General features: G+C 37.7%; 1 protein-coding gene across 2 annotated transcripts in view; it reads right to left on the reverse strand.

Annotated features, from left to right (window-relative positions):
• Ptprq (protein tyrosine phosphatase receptor type Q) overlaps nucleotides 1–1,436 on the reverse strand; it is a 169,657-nt gene extending 168,221 nt beyond the window's left edge. Inside the window, exons 1-3 of one of the 2 annotated variants that reach the window (XM_057757836.1) lie at nucleotides 1,380–1,436; nucleotides 924–1,035; nucleotides 64–290 (exon numbers count right to left, since the gene is read on the reverse strand). In XM_057757836.1, the coding sequence (XP_057613819.1) occupies nucleotides 64–290; nucleotides 924–1,035; nucleotides 1,380–1,436 (396 nt within the window). The remainder of the gene's footprint in view (nucleotides 1–63; nucleotides 291–923; nucleotides 1,036–1,379) is intronic. The other variant, XM_057757837.1, reaches the window with a different exon arrangement.
• Between the last annotated feature and the right edge of the window lie 8,883 nt (nucleotides 1,437–10,319).

Here is a 10,319-nt window from a genome sequence, read left to right on the forward strand (position 1 = left end):
AGCTCTTGTACTTGTCTCCCGGGTTTACTATTTAACACTAGTATCCACTCACACGATATTTACCTTAATCTCATATGTTGTTCCAGGGTTAAGGTTAGTGAGCAGAACCTCTAAACTGTCCGGCTTCGCTCTCGCTTGGGTGTACGCTGTCTGCATCCATGGGCACACTTCCTTATATTTAACAACATAAGACAGGATCCTTCCGTTCGGGTTGGGTGGGGTGTTCCAGGAAAGAAGAATCCCAGCAGATCCAACTCTTTCCCCAGCAAGGAAGACTGGAGGCCCTGGTTCTATTGTTTTAAATATACATTATTAAATTATCTATTTACACTAAAAAGAGTAAAAAAAATATATTTATAAACATAAAATTTGAAGTTCCCAGAAACCAGTATGAATGTCTTCTCCTTACAGTTTTGCTTTAAAAAGAAAGGCTAAGAAATAAATTCTTTGAGGTAATACTACAAACATTCTTTTGTAAAAATGTCAAAAATGGAATGCTACCAAACACCGCATGCTAAATATACTTTTGACAAGTCATTTTTTGAAAGAATTTGTTAATGCAAGGTTTACCTGCAAGAATTAAGAAAAGAAAAAACAGTCCTACAAACTGAATCGTCTTTTCTTAACCAGAATGGTGAGTTTGTTTTCTTGGCTCTAATAATTCAAATGTGTCCATTAACAGTTGTTCTGTTACACTTCACAGGCAAATACAATAGAAGACACCTTTTCTCTTTGAACGTAATTGAAACAAAAGAACCCAAAGAAGGCAAGTTCTAAACATTTTCTCAACTTCCCATTTGATTTTAATGACTCTATACTGATCTCGTTTGGAAAACGCAAAGGCTGCCCATGTGAGCACCTCTATCCAACAGAGCTGTGATGAGTAAACACACTGTGAAAAAAAATTGAAAACATGCACTTACTTGTAACATTTGTTGCTGTTGTTCTGCTCACGGGCGAGCTGTATGTCGTAGCCGACATCGAAGAGAGCATTATGTCATACCCAGTGCCGTAAACAGCATTGGAAACATCCACCTAGAATGCAAAGAGTTAAGTAAATACCATATTACTTCTAGAAAGCAAGTTGAAATAATAAATCCATCATCATTTAAATAGTTAACACTTTTCTACACAGCTATACTGTTCAAAATTTCAAAAAGAAAGTTCCATATTATTACAAACTATGAATTTGCTGTATCATGTAACTGTTTACTAAGTAACATAAAACATGTTGAAACTTACAAAATGCCCTGTGTTATCAAAGTGCAAATCAGTATTTCTACAGATGACAGCTCTTTGTCAGTAAGGCAACAATGACATCTTCAAAACATTTCCAGCCTCTTACTTAGTCCCCCCATCTAAGAGTGCGTATAAAATACCTGTGTCTCTGAAGTTCCAATAAAAAGGTAAAGAAAAAAGAAAAACAAATCCATCATTATTACATTTTTTCATGCGGCAGAATCACATTGATGGCTCTAAAGAGAAATGTTGCCTGCATTAATGATTTAAAGTCAGATCCTCCTGGCGAGTACACAATTAATGAGCCTGGATTACTCAATAGCTCTGCCCTTTCTTTGTTAAACTATTCATGAACTCTTGGATGGATGGCTGTAGGTTCAGTGCACACACACACACATACAGGGAGAGAGAGAGAGAGAGAGAGAGAGAGAGAGAGAGAGAAGACAGAAGAGACATCACTAAGATAAAACCTCAGGATGTTGAAACTTATTAATTTTTGCCTACATCTTCATGCTTTTGAAACCCACTCAAGGAAAAGAGTTTCCATAGTTTATGAGTTTCTCACAGAAATATCCTGCCAGGACCAAATATGAATATGCATGCAAGCAGGCCGAGTGCATGAATGAAAACTATACCTGATAAGCTCCACCTCCAAGATCTGTGATAGCAACAAAGCCATGGCAGCAACGAGATCCACTAGAAACATCTCCTCATGGCTCACGCAGACTCCAGCACAGAGAAGAGCATCTTGAAGGCATTGTCAAGCCTTTGCTGTGCTTTCCTCTCAGGTTTTTTGCTTTTCTCTCAGCTTTTTCTAGTTCTGATACTGAAAAATAGAGGTTCATGAACAATTATTTTCATAAATGTTCCAAATTTTTTTAAAAAATAATCAATAGTCTACAGTGGGATTTTTAAATAATCAAATTGTTAGAAAACAGTGACCCCCCTAAACAGCCTTTATACACGGATGTATATATTCAATGACATTTCGTTTCTTAATTTTTTAAATGCAATTATGAGGAATAACATGAATTTATGTCTGTTCCTGGGATATGCCTGAGTTCATATAATCTACTGGTTAATCTGCTTGTTTTAAAGGTTATGTTCTATTTGAGCATTAAAATCATTTTAAAATTCAGTGTAGGCTCCCTGATTGACTAGGGGGTTTATCACAGAAGATAACAGAGAAAAGTGTGACAAAAATTTCTTACATTTCTGATTAGGATTGACACCCATATTTCTTTTAAAAACTCAGTTTTCATATTAGAAATGAAATATGAGTTTTTAAGTGATGAGTGCCCATTGGCCTCACCATTTCTGGCTTACTATAAAACCCTTTGCTTCCAGTGTTGTTTCTGCTGCCTGGAATCCTTAGCCGGAGCTTCCACAATCAGGGTGTGGCCAATGAGTTAAACTTGTATTCTTTAGAGTGGATTTCAAACAATATCAGTGGAGGGAAGGAGGCGATGATGCAGAGCCTGTCGAAACACACCTGGTACAGAGCCAATCCAACACCAAAAGAATGGGGTTTGGAAAGAATCCCGGGTTTCCATTTTTCATTTCAAAACTCCACTCCTAGGGATGATTTGACAGGGATATAATAAAAATTATGTACACTTCTCTACAAAAGTGTTATGTGCTCACATAAATTCGATAGTAAGCTAACATGATATTTTTTAGTATTTTTAAGATAAGATTTTTTATGACGTCTTTCTTGCTATTTATTTACTTTGTGTGCATGTGTACAGTGGTTCGTTCTCCATGGTCTCAGACATTTGAATATTTTGTCCCGATAAAAGATGGCAACTAATGTGGGAATCCTGACACCACACTTGGGAGGCTGATCTAGTTTCATTGAGTTGTGATAAACACTCTAACGAAAAGCAACTTGAGGAGGAACGAGCTCGTGTGACTTATATTTCCATGGCACGGTCCCTCACCCAGCGATGTTGCAGAAGGGATGCAAGGCGGGAACAGGAAGCAGAAACTGTGGAGGAATGCTGCCTGCTGACTTACTCCTTCGTTCCCTCACTTGCTCATGGTTGGTTAGTATTCTTTTACAACCCAGGACTACCTGTCCAGAAAATAGCACTACCCATGGTAATCATAGTCAACTTAACATCAGTTAAGACAAATGCTCATAGACAAAACCACGGACGAGCCTAATAAAGACAATTACTAAGTTAAGGATGCTTCAAGCCACTCTAGGCTGTCAAGTTGGGAGTTAGCGTTAACTAGGACAGCAGTGGGGGCAGAAGAATCAGGAATTCAAGGTCGTTGTGACTTCGAGGTCAGTCTGGACTGCAGGAAACCCTACCCCAAACAACGGACGAGAAAAGACAAAGGGAAAGAGAAGGGGACAAAGGGAGAGAGATGTTTAACTCTTCTACACAGTTTGTGTCAAAACATGTTAAAAGACACAAAGCACACACACCTGAATTGTCCGTCAACTACTGTTCACAAGCACTTATTCTTACATAAATGTCTTTTTCAGAGATCTCAGAAAATGCGTAAAGTCTATGAAACTTTTGTTAAGAAAGGAAAGGGTACTTAGTATGAGCCTTGCGAAGCTCAAGGAAGGGCTGGTGAATGGATGGTTTTGATCTTGGATGTGGCTTCTTAGGCTCAGTTTAATATAATACACTGAGAGTCTCTTGGTTAGAAGTAAAATAACTCCCATGAAGAAGAAAAAAATTATTTGTCTGGAAATTAGCCAGTCAATCAAGAGGAAAGGCCTGGATGCTCCAGAGGAATTAAGCAAATCCTTCCCCAAAATAGCAGATGAACGTTATTTGCAATGTAACAAACTATCTGATAAGTTTCGAATACCACATTCAAATACTTCTGTGGATAAGCCATAGGTTGGCCATAATATATTTTATGTCTGATAAGTAATATATCTAGCCTTAAGAAATGCAAAAAAAGAATAACTCTTGGAAACATTATGATGCACCGTGAACTTTTATACACTTGCAACAGTTCAAGGAACAAGCCAGGCAGTGTTGACACATGCTTTTAATCCCAGCACTCGGTAGGCAGATGCAGAGGAAGACAGATCTCTGTGAGTTCGAGGTCAACCTGCTTCTGTAGAGTGAATTCCAGGATAGTCAGGGCTACAAGAGAAACCCTGTCTCAAAAAACAAAACAGTACAAGGAGCAGTATCAATGGATACTATTTCCATGAAAAATAATAAATGAATTTAGGTAAAATTACCCAAATCTCATTTAAATGGGTAAATAACAGAATCAATAATTTAGACCCAGGGCAATGACCAAGTTTTAATGAACTTGATAGCTACTGTTTTTAATTTTCACATAATAGTTAACGTATAGCAACAACCCCCCCCAAGGAAAAAAGTCTTGAATGAGGGCACATTTAGGAGAGACTTAAGCACAAAATAGGTTGATCTATCATCCCCTTTCAAATTTAACATCATCATTTAAGCATAAGAGACATAATCTAAATATGTTTTATGACAAGGTATCATATATTCATTTAGTTCCTTTAGCATCCAGAGTGGTTGGACTTGAATTTTGCTATGAATTCCCCACCTCCAAAGACTTTCCAGGAAACCCCAGCAGCACAAAGGAGTAGAACATGATGCCACAAGAAAAAGGTAACAAGAGATGGCAAAGGTGAAGCCAGACCTGGGTCTGGCTTGTCAGTGGAACGGACAGTCAGAACAATGGTCCGCAGAGCACTCCAGCAAATGTTCCTAAGGAGAGAGCTACATGTGGACATTATCAAACACAAGTCACTGAAAAGCAGGTATAAAAAACCAACAACAGAGAGTTACTAAACTGCACAGCTGAAATACAGAAGATGCCACAAATATTGTGAAGAGAATCAAAGAATGATAAATGACAGACCTCAAGCAAGTCACTCTTTCTCATAACCTGGGTCAGGTCATTAAATTGCTCATTAAAACTGAGAATCACCATTGACTCTACATATTTCCACTTCTATAACCTATGCATTCTAATAACCTGGATTTTTTTTAATTCACCAGAGGCTAATCATCATCCTCTTTATTTTTTCTTTCCTCCATGCTTCTATGTCTAAATAAAACCAATTATATTGATTTTATAAATTATTTAGACTTTTTTTGCTTTTAATGGAACAAAAGCATAAGGAGTTCTCCTCTCCAAAAAGAGCAGATAACGAATGCGGGCACATCAGAACCCTATTGAGGGAACTGTAATTCGTTCCTCATTTGAACTTTCAAAGGGTGCTTGGAGACCTGGGATGATAAATTTTATATGAAGAGAGAAACGATCCCAGTTATACAAGTGCACTCCACTGAGTGACTGGGATAGGGTTGCCCAATTCATTAAACTTTAACAAATAATCCCATTGATTGCGAATGACTCAGATAACCATTAGTAACACAATGTTATCCATAACAATCATATGAATTCTAAAGATCAATATGCTTCTAAAAATTAATCTTTTCTTGATAATGAATACATAATTTTCAGTCTCTAAAGAACGTATAGTGAGACACCATTGTGTGGTTATATATTCCATCTTACAATGAATAATTTTAATGGTCTCAGTGTAACACATGAAAAGATCATTCCATAAGGCACCTGACTTAAAATGTAAAATTTAGGACAGATATGTGGGATAAGAAATGAGTATTCTTTACAATTAGCATTAAAAATTCTTGAGTGTTTACCTCTGAATACCTGCACTGAATATAGGAATGAATTGAATCATTCTAGAAAGGACAGAATTTTTCATGAATCATCTATTATTCAGGATGTCTCTGTCTTGAATGACATTTTACAAATGACAAATAGGATGCTCACTCCTGACTTTATGACCTTGCTAATAATATAGAATGTCCTGCCCTCTTTTCCAAGAGTCTGATGCTATGGCTTAGCAAAAGTTCATCTCAAGTTCAACTCTTCTCCAATATCGTCATTCAGAATTAATATCTGCCTTTCACAATCACCCCAAATATATGTGAAAATTACTTTGTATGTGAAGTTTAGTTATCCAGCAAAAACATATTGAGCACTTACTAAAAGGACAGTGTGATTTCAGGAACGAACTTGTTCTGTTAAAACAGAAAGGCTTCTGGTTGAAGGGAAGTTACTTCCAGCATTGGAGCCTGCTGACAAATGACTATGTAAACAAACAAATACGATAATCAAATCACAGATGCACTAGAAAGAGAAATTTTATTTAAATTTGACAACCAGAGAGGAAGATAAGATTATATTTGAACTGAGAGAGCAATGAGGGGAAAATAGTTAATCCAATCCGGATGTGGAATGCCCCAGGAAAGTGAATGCGCTTGTCATGTAGCGGGGATGTGGTTGGATATTTGAAGAACAAAGAGACATAAACAGCTGCTACATAGTAACTCAGTGGACTGGAAAATTAAATAAAGATCAGCCAGGAGAGGCCTCCAAGACCATTGTTCAGGTTGTATTTGAAAAGCAGTGGACAAATGTTAAAACCAATGCTAGATGAATGGCAAGGAAGTCTAAAGTGATACTCAGCCATTGGAAGGGAGGTTCATGTGTCATCTGGGTTGTCTTGGTGAGAAAATACAGAGAACTGCAGAGGAGACGGGAAGAAATGGACAGACTCAGGGTGTGCTTTTTAAGAGGAATGTCATGCTCCTGGAACTGAGCAGAAGACTAAATAGTTTTTTTTCAGGTGCTGGGAAGATAGACAACTCACGAAAATATTCTTTTTCTGGTCATGCATAGACACGGGACTTGTAATCATACAAAACAGTGAGAAAAGGAGAAGAAAGTCCTGTCCTAGACTTGCAGAACAGACTGAACATCATCTTGCTGAGTTTTTTCAACCAATCAATAGAAAACCCTTTCACAAGTGGAGAGCTAGGAATAGAGAATGGCAACCAGTCCCAAGTTTTGCAATGGGCATGAAATCAGAATTCAAAGTGGAGAATCTCTGGCTCCTGACTCTTCCACAGTCTACCCTCCCTTATAAAATCACACATAAACTGACCAAAGAGTAGCATATCAAAATTGTCTCAAATGACAACATTTTTTAAGCTGTTGCCTGGAGTCTTGAAAGCAGAAGCTGTGGAGAAAAGTAAATTACTGTGTTATTCAGGGCACAACTCTGGGACTGTATCGCTAAACAGGAGAAAGTTTCCCCAAGAAAACAACATGAGGAGGTCAGCATTTGAACATCAATAGTAACAAAAGACATGCTCAAGGAACACAGTAGGAGGTAAAGTTTGACGAGAGACTGTACAAGAAAATATCATTTCATATTGATAATATCAAACAGTCTTCAAAGATGTGGGATTTGAGCTGGCCATCAAAGAGAGATTTTTGACACACTTCCATTTTATTATTAAAAATGCATGACAATAGCTACTCTCTGTGGCTTTTCTGTTAGTGATTGCTACTTGCCTCCCGTGGCTATTCAGTGCCTCAAATGTACATAGTGAAGACGTGAAATGTGTTTCAGGCACAAAATACATTCCAGGTTTGGTGTAGTTAATATGAAAATAATGATGCAAAATGCCTCATAATTTTTATGTTTGTTACTAATTAGAATTTTGAATGTATGTTAGGGTAAAATACGTTGCTTAAATTATCTGTATTTCTTTTTACTTTTGACCTTTCTACCACAAATCTTAAAGTTTATCATCTCCTATTTCTGAATCATGTCATAATTTTATTGCACAGTACTGATCTAATGGACTGTAGATTGACTCCAGGTTCATAAAATCCAGCTGAAGACTGAAAAAAAAAAACCCAGAATGGCAAAATTCTGTAAATATTCTGTGTCAACTGCTTGCTCTTTTGTCTAAATTCACAGGGAATTCTTTCTGGGCTTAAAGATGGGAGGAATTTTTTTTCATGCTTAGAATAATTATTCCCTCTCCTCCCATCATAGTTTTGAGATTCCTTCGGGGATATAAATCTTCTTTCACTCCCCATGCTCAGAGAAAGAACACCAGAAAGCTAATAGTTTCAAAGAGCTACTATGTAAGACAAATATTTGTTGCTTAGTGAATTTCAGTTTATCTATAATAATAAATAATACTCTTCTTTTAAATTCCTAGCATGCTAGGCAAAAGAAAACAGCAATTTAAAGTTCTACTTTATAATAAGCTGCAGTATAAGACTGTTCTTAAAATGAGTCTTATCTGATCCTCATAAAGCTAAAGGTGTTGCCTCGCCTCCCCCATCTTTCTTGAGCTGTTGCTATAGTTAGCATCCTTTCCCAAATTCACAGCTCTACCAGAACACAGCCGCCATGAAGAAAATAATGCGCTGTTAGGAAATGACCTCTTCCAACAATGCATAATGAATTTGTTGAGTGATTGAACTCTGTCCCAAAGGACATTCTACATTTTGGTCTAAATGCATACATAATATCCTTTTCAAAAGATCTCATTTTTGCCTTTCTTCTCTGCTTAAACTACAGTTCACTAAAGCATTATGAGATGGAGGCCAATTCCATTTTCTGCCTGATTAGATCAAGATTGGGTATCTACTTCAGTCTAGAGTAATATATTCCACTCCTCAGAGATTTAGGTAGGAAATGCCCCTGAGGCTGATCATATACCATCTATGCCTGGAAGCTGAGGAGGGCAATCTTCTACTTAGCATTTGGACTGTTAGCAGAGAAATCTGGTCTTCAGAAAAGCTAATAAAAAACTAAATAGTTTACACAAATGAGCAGAAAGAAGTAAAAGTAGGAAAAGGAAAATTGTCTAGACTTTCAATGACCTTTTTTAGTTCTTCTAATACCTGGGCCTTGTTTACTGCTTGGCACTGTGAGTTAAAGTAATCAATTTTCCTCGATTGCTTCAGTTTACCAGGTTGTTGTAGGATATTTGGAACTGACTCTATAGGACAGGATTGCAGAAGCCCCTGTACATTGCCCTATTGTCTCTGGGCTAGCCTGCACTCACACCAGCTTAGTTTTTGTTTTTTCTGAGTTAGCCTGCAACCACACCATCTTAGCCTCTGTTGTCTCTGGCCTAGCCTGCACTCATACCAGATTAGTTTTTGTTTTTTCTGAGTTAGCTTGCAATCACACCATCTTAGCCTCTGTTGTCTCTGGGCTAACCTGCACTCATGCAGCGGTTTCAACCCAGTGGTCACTGCTCCACAACACATAATTCATATTTCCTGTTTGTCTTGAATTCTTGAAAGTCGGGTAAAAACTTTCATCTTCATTTGAGTATCAACCAAAACATTTTTCTTTTGTTGGTGGATTTTTTCTTTTAATTTTCATGAAAAAATGCGAGTGTAGATCAGGCTAGTCCCAGATTCCCTAGGTAGTGAAATAGTAGAAGATGACCTTGAGCTTCTGAACTTTCTGCCTCCATCCTTCCAGTACTGGAGTGGCAGTCATGCCTAGTTATGCCATCCTGGGGTAAGAGCCTAGGACTTCATACACAATAGACAAGGACTTTACCAATTGAGCTACTGTCCTACTTACTTTTTCTGTTGTGACAAAAACACTACCTCAAACCAACTTTGGGAAGAAAGGGTTTATTTGGGTTATAATTTATTATTAAGGGAAGCTGAGTCTGTAACTCAAAGCAGGAGCTAGAAACAGAAACCTCAAAGGAATCCTATCTGATGGTCTGCTTCTAAGCTACCACTGAGCTATAAATCCAGATCCACTGACCTACAGATGGCATCGTCCACAATGGGTAGGGTCCTCCTCCATCATGTAACAACCAAGAAAATGTCCCATGGAGTTGCTATAGGTGAATATAATAGAGACAATTCCGCAATTGAGAGTTTCTTCTTTCCAAGTTAACAAGTGTCAAGTTGACAACCAACATTAACCAACATATGCCCTGCTCGCTTAGCCCAAACATACACTGACTTACCACTCTTTAATTAAAAAAAAATAATGTTTGGTTCATACAACTTTTCCCTCTTCTCTTGAGACCCCAACCTTAGACCAAGAACTGAAGGTAAATGAGGAACACTGAGGTGAGAGAAACAGAGTCTTCACCACGGAAGCCTACAAATTGCTTAACAAATGGCTATCCAATACCAGGTGGGCAGCTCTGAAATCACACACACACACACACACACACACACACACACATATATAT

Source organism: Chionomys nivalis, chromosome 25, assembly GCF_950005125.1.
Source record: "Chionomys nivalis chromosome 25, mChiNiv1.1, whole genome shotgun sequence".
Taxonomy (NCBI): domain Eukaryota; kingdom Metazoa; phylum Chordata; class Mammalia; order Rodentia; family Cricetidae; genus Chionomys; species Chionomys nivalis.